Consider the following 17661-nt stretch of genomic DNA (forward strand, 5'->3'; position numbering starts at 1 on the left):
TTCTTTTTTTGTTGTGTCCCAGTACTCACCTGAATAATATCCCAATTATATTATATGTTTTAGGTAAGATTTAAAAAGTGCTTTCTATCAAACGTCATTATAAAATCCCCTTTAAAAAAATACGGTGTTTAAAATGGCCTGGTTTGGCTCTTTGGAGAAAAATGCGATTAAAAGTTTTTTTTTTTTTAGTTTTTGAAATATACCTATGAACAGAGCAAGATAAACAGCTGAAGTCAAAATTATTGTGTGTGTGTGGTATTCATGTATGTTTTTGTTTTTTTATTGTAAAATATAATAAAATTTAACATTTTAAGCATTTTTAAGTATACAGTTCAGTGGCAATAAGTGCATTCACATTGTTCTGCAAACATGTATATCCTTTTGTATCAGTCTCCTGGGGCTGCTATAACAAAATACCACAGACTGGGTGGCTTAAACAACAGAAATTTATTTTCTCACAGTTCTGTAGGCTAGAAGTCCAAGATTAGGGTGTCAGGTTTGGTTTCTCCTGAGGCCCCTCTCCTTGCAGATGGCTGTCTTCTTTCTGTGTCCTCACATGGTCTTTCCTCTGTGCATGCATCCCTGGTGTCTCTCTTCTTATAAGGACACTAGTTCATATTGGATTAGGGCCCCACCCTTATGACCTCAGTTACCTCCTTAAAGACGCTATCTTCAAATACAGTCACATTGAGAGTTAAGGCTTCAACATATGAATTTTATGGGGACACTATTCAGTCCGTAACACCTTTTACGTAGTGCTTCTAATTTATTTCCTAGAGAACCTGCCATCCTTAGTATATTAGTTTCCTATGGCTTCTCTAACAAATTACCACAAACTAGATGGCTTAAAACAACAGAAACTTATTCTCTCACAGTTCTGGAAGCCAGAAGTCTGAAATCGGTATCACTGGACAGAAATTAAGGTGTCAGCAGAGTTGTTCTCTCTCTGGAGGCTCTAGGGGAGAATCCGTCCCTTGCTTCTTCCCAATTCTGGTGACTGCTGGCATCCCTGGCTGTGGCTGCAATCTTCACGACCAGCGTTTTCAAATCTCTCCCTGCTCTGTCTTCGCTTTCTCTGTGTGTAGTCAAATTTCTCCCCATTTCTTTCTCTATAAGATACATGTGATTGTATTTAGGGCCCATCCAGATAATCCAGGATGATCTCTCCATCTCAAGATCTTTATCTTAATCACATCTGCCAAGATCTTTTTTTTTGCTGTATAAGATAACATTCACACAGGTTCCAGGGATTAGGATGTGGCTATTTTTCTTGGGGCCATTTTTCAGCCCATCAGACTCAGCAATTTATAGTAGACTTTTACTGCTCTCACTTTTGGTTTCGTTTGTAATAAGTTCCAGTATCCCGTTCTGGGTAGGTAAAAGTTGCTGGCAGTGGGCGACAGAGAGAATATTCTCATGTCTTCTAGACATTATGTAGAAAACTTTAGGTCTGTGGTTCTCAGTGTGTGGTACTAGAAGTAGCAGCATCAGCATGACCTTAGGAACTTAGTAGAAATGCAAATTATTAGGCCCCAATCTTAGACCTACTGAATCAGGAACTCTGATGGTGGGACCCAGCAGTCTGTATAACAAGCCCACCAAGTGATTCTGATGCACGCTCAAGTTTGAGAACCACTTTTCTAGATTATGGACATCATTAGTATTAAAACCATGTTTACTTTCCTCTCCAACTCTATTCTGCTTAAGGCTAATACTTAAATTAGTCTAGGATTTATAGTCCACAAACTTTGTTTTCTGTAGGGATGTAAACATTTGGTCCCAAAATCTTGATACTGTACTGATAATCAGTGAAATTAATTAAATTACTCAATAAAAGGTTGCACTGGGTTGATTTTTGTCACTTGTATTTTTACTTAGATGTAGTTATTTCATAAAGTAACATTGCTAGAATCAGAAATTATATGAATTTTTTTCTCTAGTTCTTGAAAATGTGAATTAAACACATTAATCTGAATTTTACTTGTTTTTTTTCCTGTATCCCTATGTACATTTTGGGATACAACAGAAAATTTCTAAAAATCTTTCATTCAGCCTGCATTATTATGCTTTTACTATGTGCCATCCAGTGAAAGTGCTGAAATGAGATAAATGAATTCTTTCCTCAGTGTGTCCACTGTAGTTCAGAAAATACACAAGTAAAACAGCAGTGTTGATATAGAGCTGTTACTACTTGCTATGGCAATTGAGAAACTCAACTTTATGTAGCTGAAGAAATTAAAGAAGGATCTGCCAGGGTGACCAAGCTAAATATTGGAAAACTAGTAAAAAGGTGTTAGCAAAGTTAAAGAGAGATAGAAGGTAGATATAGTTTACCATGTGAAAAAGCATGAAGGCTGAGAGAGCATGGGGACTGTTCTGGGAGTTAAAGGGGTTTAGTATAGTAGAAACATGGAGTAAATGGGAGAGTCAAGATTGGAGATAGATAGATAAGGTTGAGATCATTGTTGAATACTACTGAAGGACTTAAAGCATAGATGTGACATCTTCAGGATGGCCATTGCAAAATGATTGCTTATATGTAGTGCTCAGAAGGATGAATTTGAGATGACAGTGAGTCTGGAAATAGAACAGTTACAGTAATCTAGGTGAGATTGGCAGTAGGTATGGTGGTGCCGTTTTTTGAGAATAAGAATTCACAAGAGTAACAAGCCAAGATTCAGGTAGGAGATGATGTGTAGAATTCAGGGTAGGACATAGTGAGTTTTCAGAATTTGTAGAATGTGATAAAATTAGGGGTAGGTAGGTTTTTTTTTTTTTTTTCTTTTGAGGAAGATCAGCCCTGTGCTAACATCTGCCAATCCTCCTCTTTTTTTGCTGAGGAAGACTGGCCCTGGGCTAACATCCATGCCCATCTTCCTCTACTTTATATGGGACGCCACCACAGCATGGCTTGCCAAGCGGTGCGTCGGTGCGTGCCTGGGATCCGAACCGGCGAACCCTGGGCTGCCACGTCGGAGAGCGTGCACTTAACCACTTGCGCCACCGGGCCGGCCCCAGGGGTAGGTAGATTTTTGACAAGTAAATTTTCAGTGGAGGGTCAGGGTGGAGGTCACTTTATACTAGATTGAAGATTAAATTGAGGAAGCGGGAGAATATCAATGTATGCTATTCTCTCGAATAACGGTCCCTGGCATTTCTTAAATACTTAATCAATGTTAGCCATTATTATGGCTACTATTAGTATATACTTTTATGCCATCTCATACTCAATTGTTTTTCTTCAGCTTTTTGGTGTATTTTTTGGTATGTACATAATAGTATTATATAAACATCGTTCTAGATAGAAGTGTGTGTTTTAGTAACAAGTACTGATTTTAATTATTGCTGTTGCCATACTGTTAAAATTAATGAAAACAAAGTTGTAGATTTTTTTAAAGAGAACTAGAAAGTTTAAGCTTCTCATTTGAATAGATTATTGTTCCTCAAAAAAATGGTACTTAGAAAGTTTCCGTCAAGTTAAAATGATCATGTTTTAGTTAAACACTTGTTTGGATAGATGTTATATCAAGAAAATAATTTGATTTACAGTTTTTAGTTTAAAAGAATAGAGTATTGTAGATGTACTTATTCATATCTGGAGCAAAAAATTAAACGGTGGTCTTTACATGTATTCTTTCAGGTTTGATTTAATTGCGAATGAGATTGTTCTTGCAGCGAGATGTTAATAAGACAAAATCTAGGTAAGTAGAAGACTACTTTGTTAAATGTTACATATAAGTAGGAATAATAAAAAAAATTTGTTTTAAAAAATGTGTCTTCAAGTCCAGAGTCAATGAGTTTTTTTAATAAAATTTTGAAATATGAAGAATTGACTTTTTGATGCTCTTCGTCCAATTGATTTGGTGAGAGTAAAAATACAGCTATCAAATTGTATAACTAAATTCTTAGTCTTGCTTCTTTCATGTTGAGTTGAATGTAGTAGGCACCTTCCGGTGACTGTTAAACATGTTAGAAAATCAACTTGATATTTAGTTTAGCCACTCAGAAACCAGTTTAAGAAGAGATTTGCTAGATTGCTTCAATGTTCTCTTCTTAGTGGATTATAGTACTTGAGTAGTCTTTGCTTTTGTGAATTTTACTTCCTTATTTCCATTAACAAAGCACTTCTACAAGTTGGTTAAAAATGTACATTTGCCAAATTGTGACTTATTTATGTTAATATAATGTTCAGAATTGTAAATGATTGTTTTAATAGTTTTCCTTGTGGGTATCTCTAGTGAATGACTTTTCTGCTTTAGCATTCTGATTTTGCTTTAATTTTTTAAGACTATTGACTTGCAGAAAATTGAATTTTGATCATGTACTTTTGGTCTGGTATGTGAAAGAGTGCTTTTTAATAATATAAACTGTTGAAATGTTAAAAAGATACATTTACTATCTATTGGTAGGTGAACACGGCTTCAGGGTATAAACAAATGAAAGAATACTTGGATAAAATTGCAGTTAACTTGGTCTTTCTGTAATGTAACTGGATGTTTCAGCTGTCAGAAACTTGGTGATCTTAAAGTTAAAAAGAAAAAAGAAGCACGTAGGTTGAGAAGTGCTGTAGGTTGAGAAGTGCTATAGTTGTGTAATGTGCAATTAAATAATGTATTCTGAATAAGTGGTTTAGGCATAATTTGAAGTGAAGTTTCCCTTTTATTGCTATTATGTAATAATAATAGTAGTGGTAGTTTGAAGAGTACTTATTGTGCTCTGTATTAAATGCTTCTCATGCCTTATTAATCTTTATAGTACTTCCTGTAAGGTAGATATTGCTGTATAGAAAATTTTAATTTTTTTGGTAAAAAGTGAGCTATTTCTTTCTTTAGGAAGAATACTTTATTTTCACAGCATTTATGATAAGGAATACTTGCCTGTGTATCTTCCTGAAGGGGAAAAGAAGTTAACTTTTGTAGTTAAGGTCTTACAGGGATTTTGTTTGCTTGTTGAATATACAGTGTCTATTAGAACCTTTATTCTGAATTCTTATAAGTTAGATATTGCTCATGGGATGACACTGGTTTAACTTATTCTGATTGTATTCCACCACAATTATGTATACATTTTTTCCTTTTTTATTAAGATGTAATTTACATTTTTTATTGTTATAATTTATATATGGTAAAATGTGTAAAATTTAAAGTATAGAGCTGAATGAGTTTTTACATATATGTTCGCATGTGTAACCACCATCTAGATCAAGATGTAGAACATTTTCATTGTCTGAGAAAGTTTCTTGTGCTCTTCTCTTTCCAATCAAATAACCTTTCCTCCTGAGGTAAGCATCTCTCTGAATTCTATCAGCATAGCTTAGTTTTGCCTGTCCTTGAGCTTTATAGAATTATAAAATATGAACTCTTTTGTATCTGGCTTTTTTCATCCAATGTATACTTTTGTGTGTCCTCTATGTTGTTGTGAGTCTCAATAGGTCATTATTTTTTATTGCTGAGTAATATTCTATTGTGTGAACATACTACAATTTTTTTATGCATTCTGTCTATGATTTTATTGGATTCTCCAAATCTCTGACCTCACTTGCCAACATTCTACACTGCTCTCCTTCCTCTAGTTGTCCCTTTCATTGTCCCCCATTACCTGCATAATAAAATGTAAGCTCTATAACATGGCATATAATAATCTCACTGCAGCTATTCCAGAATGCCTGGAATTATCTGAATAACCTAAGTATGATGTCTTATATTCCTAGTTTTAGTCCTCTGTATATGTTGTCACTCTTCCCCAACCCCTTGCCTCCCCAACTGCCAGTGTCCTTCCTCTTGGGTGTCAGCTTATCTCCTGAAATAGTCCATCTCAAGCATCATCTTGTCCTTTGAGCCACACCTGGCCATACTGCAGTAGTCTGTTTTCTTTACTAGACTGTGAGCTCTTTGAAGGTGGGCAACATCCATGTCTTACGTATCTTGGTAGCACAATGCCAGAGTACTGTATGTACTTAGTGAATGTTTGTTAAACCTCGAACAATGAAGAGACTGCTCTCTCAGACAAACAGAGATTGAGAATGCTGGCTGGAATGGGATGGGGCACTGGCACTTCAGTTGCTGTTGAGCTGTAGGAAGGAGCCAATGAGGGCAATACAGAGGCACCATTATAGGCATTTTGGAAAGAGAAATAAAATATCCCCCAAGTCTTCTTTCAATCCAATTGGAATAAAATGGCTAGTAATGTTCTTAGTTCAGACCTTAAGAAAGACTGAGTTTCATTGTTGATTTTGATTACTCTTTCCAAATGAAGACATTAATCTATGTTATGGAAATTGGAGTGTTTGTTACTAATAGTATTCTCTTTATGAGTTTGTACTGATTATTTCTTTAAAGATTTTAAAAGATGTGTTAGACTAATACAAGTAGAAGATTAGGAAGACTACTCACATTTGTAAGAAGTGAAGAAAACTTTTCCTCATTTTCCTGAGGGTAAACTATTGGAGTGGAGGAAGAGATTGAATTATTGTCTGGAATTGTGATAACATTTTAGATTCCTATAGCTTAGGAAGCTTGCTGTTTGCTGAAAAGTGCTTTTAAAAATTTTGTTTGTCATTATAGATCTGTAATTTATATAAACATTATACTTTGTTAAGAAATGAAACTTTTAAAAAATTTTAAAGCATTTGCACTAGTTTTCTTCATCTATATTTAAAATTTGGCTGGTTGGATTGGCTATCATAGTCACCTGGGGGATTTTTATGCCTGAAGCTTGATTGCCTTCCAGCAAGTCCAAAGCAAGGAGAAGTTCTTCCCCACTGGGATCAGTTTGTTGCTTTTCGTCTCTGCAGCTTGTGCCATAAAGGCTGAACACAGAGTTGAACACTGACCCCATCTCATGCTGTTCCTTCTGTCTCCCTACAAGGATTTTCTTAGATACGGATTCTTATCGAATGTATAACCTTAGTTATTTCTTTTGCTTCATCCTGGATGTGAAGTGTGTTTAGTTTTCTTGTTGATAAAATTTGAATATTCAGAGAAATTTAACCTTGAGATTGCTTATGTGTCTTTAAAAGATTTAAGACTAGTTTTTCTTCTGAGAGGCTGATAGGTGTAACTCAGTTTCAGACTCTTCCTCTTCATTTTGTGCTTCAATATTTTACATAGTCAGCTGCTGCTAAGCTTTTTTTATTTTTCAGAATCCCCAAATCCAAGGATTTTAAGTTCTTTATGAATCTTTGTCTTCTATTAGCCTAATTTCCTTAATTTCCAAATTAACCTCTCTATGCTTCAGTTTCTTTAGCAGCACTGTAGATGTGCTGTGCTTTGTTATAGTATGAAAAAGAAAACTTATTTGTTCTTCATTCTGGATGAGATTGCATAGTGCACATTTGATCTTTTTTAAATATATTGCTAAGTAACATTTAGTATTTTCAAAAAAAACTTTTTTATAAAAGTCACATATTGTTTATATGTATGAGAAAATAGTACAGAAATGTTTAAAATAAGTAAACCTCTCCTCTCTTGCCCAGCAGTATACTCCCCATAAGTTATCAAAAATAGCTGGTATGTATTCTGCATCGTGCTCTTTCGATTTACCAATATATCTTGGACATTTTTCGTATATGCATTACATTTACTATAACTGTTTCTTTATTGATATTGGCCAAATCTCAGGGTTTTTGCTTGTATAAGCAGTGCTGCAACGAATATTCTTGACTATGTCATTGGGATTGTGTGAGAGTGTCTAAAGGATAATTTGTAGCAACGGATTGCTGGGTCATTGTATATGTGCACTTCAATTTTCTGATATATATTGCAAAATTGCTGTGAGATTGTACTACTTAACATTCTTATTACCACTTTTTGAGAATATCTGTTTCTCCACACCCTGCTAAATGTTAACTTGTGTTTAATCCTTGCCAGTCTAATCACTGAAAAGTGGTATTTATTTGTGCATTTCTTTAATTGTGAGATTCCTCAAAGGTTTGAAATGTCACCTTCATCGTAACTTAATTCCATTGGAGAATATATAATTTGCAGAGATTTTTCTCCTTTACTGTTAAATCCATCAATTAACATACCTTCCTGTTTTATGTACTCCATTCAGTTATTTAATATCGAATAACAAGATTTCCTTCTTTGTTCCCTTCATACTGTTTATTTAGGATAAATATTTGCTTATGATGAATTTATTTATAATTTGCCACCAACTCACGTTAGCATAGTCTGTAAGTAAAAAGACAATAAAAGCCATTACTAAGTATTCGATTAAGTCTAGATTAATAGCATGCTACTCACAGTCTGTTGTCCCTTGCAACTCAAGCATTAGAAAACTTTTCTTCTTTGTGGTTATGTTTTTACTGCCTTTAGCATGTATGATAAGCTATAATTATTAATCTCAGATCCAGCTTTTAAAGTCAATGAATTCGTTAATTCTAGAAACTACTAAATTTAAGACCAGAAAAAAGAGTGAGAAAATCTTTAATGTTATTATGATGGTTTTATCTGAGTTATTTTTGCGGATTAAAATACTGCATTCTTTTGAGCTTATTTTTGTATAGTATTTTCCAGTGTGATGCCTTTACTCTTGGATATGTTTGTACCTCTCTTGGTCTACATCTCTTAAAACTCATCCTTGGTTTCGCTGTGTTGTTTCATTTGTTTAAAGGTTAAGCACTGATCTATTTTGAAGCTGAGCTGTCAATCTATTTTTCCCAAGAAAATTTCATCCGGGCCTGTATTTATTATAAAAGTTTCTACCCAAATCTGAAGTGGTTTTTAACTTAACAATTAAAGGCCAAATGGAAATGTCATTCCAATATGTGAATGGGAAACCATAAAACTGCCCTGTCAGACCAAAGAATTTTGCTATTGCTATAGTTTAACCCTTTACAATAGGTCTAAACTGTAAATAAAGGTGCTAAATAAAACAAGGCATCCAGTAAGCCTTTGTTGAAACCTAATTCTGGGCGCTATGCTGTATGTTAAGTATGCATTGGTAGTTAGAATTCTCAGTGCTGTATAACTAATTGTGTTATAAGTCATGAACAGAATACTGTCAGGTATATATAGGGGAGTATAGTAGGACTAAGGAGGGAATTTTGAAGGAAGGTATCAGGAAAGGCTTCACAGAAGGAAGGTGAGGAACATTTGAGTTGAGTCCTAAAGGATATAATAGAATTTTGATTGTAGGATGACCTTGGGAAAATGTGGACAGAGGGGATGTGAACTAAAGCTCTTATTTTACTTGCCATAAATTATTTTGTAAAACAGTTACATTTAACTGGATATCCATGTTGTCAAAGTTACTGGTGTTTTCTTAAATGTACTAAAGTTTACAGTTTACTACAGCTTAAGAATTCACTGTTTGAACTGTTTGCTTGTTCTGATTTTTCGAACTTTTTTAGCAAGTCTGATTTTGAACCCACCAAGAAATAAGTTATACTGTGAAAGGCTCCATACTGATAATTAATTTAAATATTAATATATTACACATAAGGGTATGAGGTTCATAAACAATAAAAGACTAGCTTGAGGTCAGGTAGATAATTGCAAAGACAGAATTAGAACCTAAGTCTTCTGACCTCTGATCTACTTTTCTTTTGTGATGACCATTAAAGCAGATATTTGAAACCTTTTAGGGTCTTGTAGCTAGGCCGAGGACTGTGGGCCTACCTGTCACATGATCGGTGCTCAGTAAATATTTGTTTAATGTTTTATTGATTCATCCAGTGTTTTATCAATTGGTTATTGTAGTTAAATTGGTTTTAACTCATACTTGATACTAATTACTAGTCTGAGGAGCAAAGATGACTAAATATGTAATTACAATGAAATGTTATTACAATTAAAATGTTAGTATTGACAATAATCTGTCTCCTGGCTGGCAAGGATCATCTCTGTTTTATTTATTAATATATAAGCACTTAGGACAGCACATTACTCATAGTAGGCATTTAATAAAAATTTATTGAATGACTGAATGGAAATATGGTCAAGGCCTCCCAGAAGAAGTGACATTTAAACTAAAACTTGGAGGAACTGTTGGTGATTTATCAAATAAAAAGTTGGAGAAGGGCTGTTAGAAGAAGTAGTATTTGGAAAGGATGACAGGTAAGAGAAAAGGAAGATTGGTGGAACTGAAAGAAATGTGGTATGTCTTGAGTGAGAATTGGGGGGGAGTGGCTAGTGTCAAGAGATAAGACAGAGAGTAAAGCTTGAGCTATTTCATTGAGGTTTTTATAAACCACTTTAAGGAGTTTGGATTAACAGAGTAATGAGACACCATTGAAAGAGTTTAAGTGTGAGGAAGTGATGTGATTAGATCTGTGTTTGGAAAACGTCCCTAATTAAAATATGGAGAACAGGTCAGAGGAGAAGCTAGATTGGATCCAGGATGACTAGTTAGTAGGGGGAGGATGCTGGCCTGACTTTAGAGTGGTGGTGGTGGGGATAAAAAGATGTGGTTGGATTTGAGAGAGATTTAGACAACAAAATAAATGCTTTGGTGATTAATTGTAATGGAATTGGGGGTAAGAGAGTAGGGAAGGAATTAAGGATGATATCCATGTTTCTGGCCTGGGCAATAGTATATAGTCACAGAACTGTGGAGAAGAAGCAGGTTTCTAGAGAACAGAAGCTAAATTTTAGGTATATGGAGCTTGAAGTAGCTCAAGACAGCTAAGTAGAAATGTTAGGTGGCAGTTAGATACAAGAGACCTATTAACTTAAGAAAGAGATCTGAGAGTTATCAGTATTAAATCTTCATAATATCTCACAAATTTGTTTTTTGTTTTGATCTTTCTCTGCAAGATACTACAGAGCATCTTTATATGTTAAATATTCAGTTGACCTAAAGATGGTTGAAAAATGACTTGCTCCATATAGATATATGAGCTGCTGTTTTTATTAGAGATTCTGGCCTCTGCTTATTCTTAATTAAACAAGATTTAATACCATTAATGAATAATTAATCATACTACTGATAGCAAGAGTCTTACCAAAGGTACTTGAATAGCTAAGGATATATTAAATGTGCTAAGCCTTGGATTTCCATTAATAGTGTCTAATACATAATAGCTAAATATGAATTCTGATAATATTTGATAATGCAGACATTTGCCAGCCTGAGTAACAAAGTTTAGATTAAAATGGTCCTGAAGTCTTTAGTTTAATCATGATTCAGTAAGTCATTAGGATAAAAGGTATATGTGAGAGTAGGACCTTGCCTACCTTGTTCACCATTGTATACTCACCATCTAGAGCAGTTCTTAGCACTCAATAAACATTTCTTGAATACTCAGTCATTATTTACATATAATGTTTATATCTAATCAAATTTTATTTTTAGTTGAATGACAGTAGTGGCAGACAAGTTAGTTCTTCCAACTTTTAAAAGATTGTACTTTTGAGTAGTATTTTCTCCCCTTAAATTACTCTCTAACCGTTCATATTTATACTGCCTTGCTTCTATGTACTTCCCTTCCAACAGAGAGACATTTTTTATGGCATTATTGAAACATGTCTTCTAATAAAAACGTGATTAGTTTGGACATTTTCATTTGTGTATTCTGACATCACCATGTCTAAACTGGATTAGTCACCTTTACTTTCAAAACCTGTTCTTCTTGCTAGTGCCCCATTCTCTTGTCATCAAAACCAAAATCCCTCTGAATATTTACATTACTTATTTTCTGATTTAAAGAGTCAGTCAGTTACTAGGTCTTCTGGCTTTTATTTCGTCAATGTAGTGTGTATTTATTTTTCTCTCCATTCCTATTGCTGTTTTGTTTACACTCTATTGCATTCATCTGTGAACATGTGTCTACTCACTTCATTTCATGTGTGTAAGACTGTTTGATTCAACTTTTTAGGAAGTTACCCTAATTATATTATTCATTTGCTCACACTCCTTAAGGATACCTTTTAATTCTTAGTTCTTATATTCAAGAGCTTCTAAATTCATGTTACAGTCAGCTTTAACAGTTTCATCTCCTATTTTTTTTAATAAGTGGTTTGCTGCACCCTAATTATCATTGTTCTTCGAAAATCCTGACACTTTCACTTTTACTCTTGTCTTTCTCACCAATCTTATCCTCAATTCATCTATACGCTTGAAATTTAACTCATCCAAGTAAGTTCAGCTCAAATCTTGCCTCTGTCTTGAGGTGGCATAGTCCCTAGGAAGTCACTCTCTCTCTATATTTAGGGTGATTGTAAACTGAACCACCTATTGATTGAATCACCTAGAAGCATGACAAGATAATAAGATACTAAATATTAACATCTCCTACAGTACCCTCTGCAGTTGACAGGCTCTTGTGTTGTTTTGACTGACTGATTAAAAACTAAAGCTGTGATAACCTTTGATTTATTTTTTTAAAGAAAAGTTTATATAGTGTTCACTCTCTACATTTGACAAGCAATTAAATATTTTTGCCTGATTGATTAAAAACCAAAACCATAATAAGCGCAAATTTATTTTATTTAAGAATTATATTGTGCTTACTATATGCCAGGCATTATTATAAGTACTTTATAAATATTAACTTAGTCCTCAGTTTTCAGATAAGGAAACTGAGATACAGTGAGTTTAATTGACTTAGCAGTGGAAGAGCTAGGATTTGAGTTACGTAGTCTAGTTTCAGAGTCTGTGCTCTTAAAGACTATTATACTGCCTCTCGTTAGAGCTGTAAAATAATTTAGCTGTGAAGAGAAGAAATCATACTGAAAAAAGCTGTAATCAGATATATAGTCTTAGCTCATTTAGGCTCTCACTCATTTCTCCTTCACCCTCAGGTTATTTTGGAGCAAATCTAAACACATTATTGGTCCCCACCCTACCCCCACTGGTAATTAAAAAAAAACTTAACGTTGATCCGTTTTCACACTTAGAGAAGTTACAAGACAGTATAAAGTACTCCTGTGTACTCATATCCAGATTCACCAGTAGTTAACATTTTGCCACATTTGCTTTGTGTTCTAGTTACCATGTGCTGTATGTCTATGTCTATATACATAAACTGTTCGTTGTCATTTTTCTACTGAACTATTTGAGATTAACTTGCAGACATCATGTCCATTTATATGTAAATATTTGTGTCTTATTTCCTAAGAATAAGGACTTTGTCTTAAATAACCATGAAATTATCAAAATCAGGAAATATAACATTGACACAGTATTATAATCTATCTAATCCATACCTCATATTAAAACTTCACCAATTGTTTCAATAATGTCCTTTATGTCATCTTTCCCTTGTCTTTAATGATATTGGCATTTTTGAAGAGGGCAGACTTTTAAATTAAACTTTTTGTTTTGATATAATTATGGTTTCACATGCAGTTATTAAGAAATAACACAGAGATTCCTTGTACCCTTTAGCTAATGGTAACGTCTTGCAAAACTACCTAGGATATTGACATTGATACAGATATACTGATACATTATAGAACAGTTCCCTTACAAGAATCCCTAGTGATATCTTTTTATAGCCAACTCACTTCCTCTCTCCCCAGTCTAATCCTTTGTAACCAATAATCTGTTTGCCATTTCTATAATTTTGTCATTTCAAGAATGTTGTATAAATGGAATCATACAGTATATAATGTTTTGGTATTGGCTTTTTTCAATCAGCACAATTCCCTCAAGATTCATCCAAGTTGTTGTGTACATCAATTAGTTCATTCTTTTTGATTGCTAAGTAGTATTCCACAGTGTCAGTGTACCACAGTTTGTTTACCTGTTCACCCATTGAAGAACATCTGTCATTTGCAGTTGGGCTATTATGAATAAAGCTAATATGAACATGTGTGTACAGGTTTGTGTGTAAACATTGGTTTTCATTCTTTAGAATAAATGCCCAAGAGTGCAGTTGCTGTGTTGTATGCTAGTTATGTGTTCAGTTTTATCAGAAATGGCCAAATTGTTTTCCAGCAATGTATGAATGATCCAGTTTCTCCACATTCTTGCCAGCATTTGGTGGTGGATGTCATTTATCTTTTTACTTTAGTTGTTATGAAAGGTGTGTAGTGATATGTCACTGTGTTTTTAATTTTCATTTCCCTAATGGCTAATGATGCTCAACATCTTTTCGTGTGCTCATTTGCATTTTTATCTCTACTTAGGTGAAATGCCTCTTCATGTCTTTTGCTCATTTTCTAATTGGATTGTTTTTTTACTGTTGAATTTTGACAATTATGTATTCTAACTACTACTCGTTTGTCAGATATGGGGTTTGTAAATACTTTTTCCCAGACTGTAGCTTGTGTTTTTATTCTCTTAATAGGGTCTTTGCATAGCAAAAGTTTTAAATGTTGGTAAGGTCTGGTTTATCAATTTTTCCTTTTTTGAATTGTGCTTTTGGTGTCAAGTCTAATAACTTTTTACCCTAGATCCCAAAGATTTTTCCTTATGTTTTTTTCCCTAAAAGTTTTATAGATTTGCGTTTTACATTTGAGTCCATGATGATCCATTCTGAAGTAATTTTTTATAGGTTATAAGACTTAATTCAAGGTTTTCTTTTTGCCTATGGATGTCTAATTGCCCTAGCACCATTTTGTTGCAAAGGCTATCTTTCCTCTATTGAACTGCTTTGGGTTTTTGCCAAAAATCACTTGGGCATTCTTGTGTGGCTCTATTTCTGGGTTCTCTATTCTGGTCCTTTGATCTATATGTCTATCTAATACCATGCTGTCTTGACTACTGTAGCTGTATACTATGCCATAATTTAGGGTAGAATGATTCTTCCCACTTTATTCTTCTTTTCAAGATTCTTTTAGCTGTTCTGAGGCCTGTATCTTTTCATATAAAGTTTAAGATAAGCTTGCCTTTGTCTACCAAAATCTTTCCTGGGATTTGATAGGATTTGCAATAAACCTATAGATAAATTTGGGAAGAATGAAATCTTTACTACATTGAGTCTTCCAATTTATGTATCTCGCCATTTATTTGGGCCTTTGATTTCTTTCATCAGCATTTATAATTTCAGCATACAGATATTTTATATGTTTCATTAAGTTTATACTGAGTATTTTCTTTTCTTTGGATTGATTGTAAGTGGTACTGTGATTTTAATTTCAGATTGTGTGTGTTCGTTGTTAGTACAGTCATGGGTTGCTTGACGGGGAAACGTTTAGAAAAATTTGTCTAGGTGATTTTGTTGTTGTGCAAACATCAGAGTATACTTACACAAACCTACATGGTATAGCCTACTACACACCTACGCTACATGCTACTAATCTTATGGGACCACTGTCATATATGTGGTCGTCATCGACTGAAACTTCGTTATATTGATTTTTTTTTCTTTGAGGTAAAATTAACCTAAAATAAATTATTGATTTTAAAATATAAAATCCAGTGGCCTTTTAGATTTGCAATATTATGCAACCATCACCTCTAGCTAGTTTCAAAATATTGATCACTCCCAAGGAGGAGACCGTGTACCCATTAAGGAGCCACGCCTCATTCTTCCTTCCTCCCGGCCCTGGCAACTGCTAGTCTGCTTTCTATTTCTATTAATTTACCTATTCTGGATATTTGATATAAAGGGGATTATACAATATGTAACCTTTTGTGTCTGGCTTCTTTCACTGAGCATAATGTTTTTGAGGCTTTTCCATGTTGTCATATGTAAGAATCCATTGCCAAATCCACAGTCATGAAGATTTATTCCTCTGTTTTCGTCTAAGAGTTTTATAGTTTTAGCTCTTAGATTTAGGTCCTTGATCTATTTTGAATTAATTTTTGTATATGGTGTGAGGTAGTAGTCCAACATCATTATTTTGGGTGTGGATATCCGGTTATCCCAGCATCATTTGTTGAAGAGACAGTTCTTTTTCCATTTATTGACCTTAGTGCCCTTTTTGAAAATCAGTTGGCCATTGATGGAGGGGTTTATTTCTGTACTTTCAATTCTTTTCCACTGGTGTATCCTTATGTCAGTACCACATTGTTCTTATTACTGTAGTAAGTTTTGATTTGGGAAGTGAATCTTCCAACTTTATTCTTCTTTTTCAAGATTGTATCGGCTTTTGGGCATCCCTTGCAATTTCATATGAACTTTAGGATTGGTGTTTCTTTTTCAGAAAAAAATGCTTTGGGATTTTGACAGGGATTGCACTGACTCTGTAAGATGGCCTAGCGGGGGAGTATTGCCATCTTAACAATGTAAAGTCTTCCAGACCATGAATGCAGGATGTCTTTTTATTTATTTAGGTCTTTAATTTCCTTCAACTATGGTTTTTAGTTTTCAGTATATTAATTTGCTTATTTGGTTAAATATTTTTCCTAAGTATTTTATTCTTTTTGAAGCTTTGAAATGGAATTGTTTTTTAAATTTTGTTTTCATATTTTTCATTGTCAACTGATTTTTCTTTATTGATATTGTATCATGCAGTTTTGCCAAACTTGTTTATTAGCTCTAATAGGGTTTTTGGAGTAGGGTTTTTTACGTATAAGATTCTATCAGCTGCAAATAGAGATAGTTTACTTCTTTCTTTCCAAACTGGATGCCTTTTATTTCTTTTTCTTGCTTGTTTGCCTTGACTACCACCTCTGATACAATGTTGAATAGAAGTGGTAAGAGCAGACATCTTTGTCTTGTTCCTGATCTTAGGAGGAAAGCTTTCAGTCTTTCACCATCAAGTATGATGTTAGCTGTGGATTTTTCATAGATGCCTTTTATCACGTTGAGGAAGTTCCCTTCTTTTTTTTTTTTTTTTAATTTTTATTTATTTATTTATTTTTCCCCCAAAGCCCCAGTAAATAGTTGTATGTCATAGTTGCACGTCCTTCTAGTTGCTGCATGTGGGACGCGGCCTCAGCATGGCCGGACAAGCGGTGCGTCGGAGTGCGCCCGGGATCTGAACCCGGGCCGCCAGCAGCGGAGCGTGCGCACTTAACCGCTAAGCCACAGGCCGGCCCAGGAAGTTCCCTTCTATTCATACTTTATTGAGTGTTTTTGTAATGAAAGGGTGTGGAATTTTGTCAGATGCTTTTTCTGCATTTATCAAGATGCTCAATTGGTTTTTGTTCTTCATTCTGTTAATGTGATATATTATATGGGTTGATGTTCTTATATTGACCCACCCTTGAATTCCTGGGATAAATCCCACTTGGTCATGGTGCATAATCATTTTAGTAGGCTGTGGCTTTGTTTTGCTAGTATTTTGTGGAGGATTTTTGCATCTATATTAGTAAAGAATATTATTCTGTAGTTTTCTTTTCTTGTGATGTCTTTGACATCAGTGTAATGCTGGCCTTATAGAATGTGTAAGGAACTGTTCTCTCCCCTATTTAGGGGAGAATTTGAAAAGGAATGGTGTTAATTCCTCTTTAAATGACTGGAAGAATTCATTGGTGATACCATCTGGTCTTGGGCTTTTCCTTTTTGGGAGATTTTTGATTACTAAATCGATCTCTTTACTTATTATAGGTTTGTTCAGATTTTCTGTTTCTTGAGTTATTTTTGGTAGTTTGTGTGTTTCTAGGAATTTTTCCATCTCATCTAGGTTACTAATTTGTTGGTATACAATTGATCATAGTACTCGCTTATACTCCTCTTACTTCTATAAGATAGGTAGTAGTCTCCCTACTTGCATTTCTGATTTTAGTAATTTGAGTCTTCTCCCTTTTTTTCTTAGTCAATCTAGCTGAAGCTTTTTCAGTTTTATTGATCAAACAACCAACTTTTGGTTTCATCGATTCTGTTAT

The 17661-nt window shown here is 34.3% G+C and overlaps 1 protein-coding gene across 12 annotated transcripts in view; it reads left to right on the top strand.

Annotated features, from left to right (window-relative positions):
* The window catches only part of ZNF644 (zinc finger protein 644), a 125482-nt gene that overhangs the window by 37350 nt on the left and 70471 nt on the right, over nt 1-17661 (top strand). For 9 of the 12 annotated variants that reach the window (XM_087447705.1, XM_014780162.2, XM_014780163.2 and 6 more), the window contains one exon: nt 3641-3701. The exons of 2 other annotated variants lie outside the window; for them this stretch is intronic. In XM_087447705.1, coding sequence (XP_087303831.1) covers nt 3658-3701 — 44 coding nt within the window. In that variant the 5' untranslated portion in view covers nt 3641-3657. Of the gene's footprint in view, nt 1-3001; nt 3021-3640; nt 3702-17661 lie in introns of those variants that run through there. One more of the 12 variants, XM_087447737.1, reaches the window with a different exon arrangement.

The sequence above is a fragment of the Ceratotherium simum genome, chromosome 2 (assembly GCF_057802395.1).
Source record: "Ceratotherium simum simum isolate JZ-2026a chromosome 2, ASM5780239v1, whole genome shotgun sequence".
Taxonomy (NCBI): domain Eukaryota; kingdom Metazoa; phylum Chordata; class Mammalia; order Perissodactyla; family Rhinocerotidae; genus Ceratotherium; species Ceratotherium simum.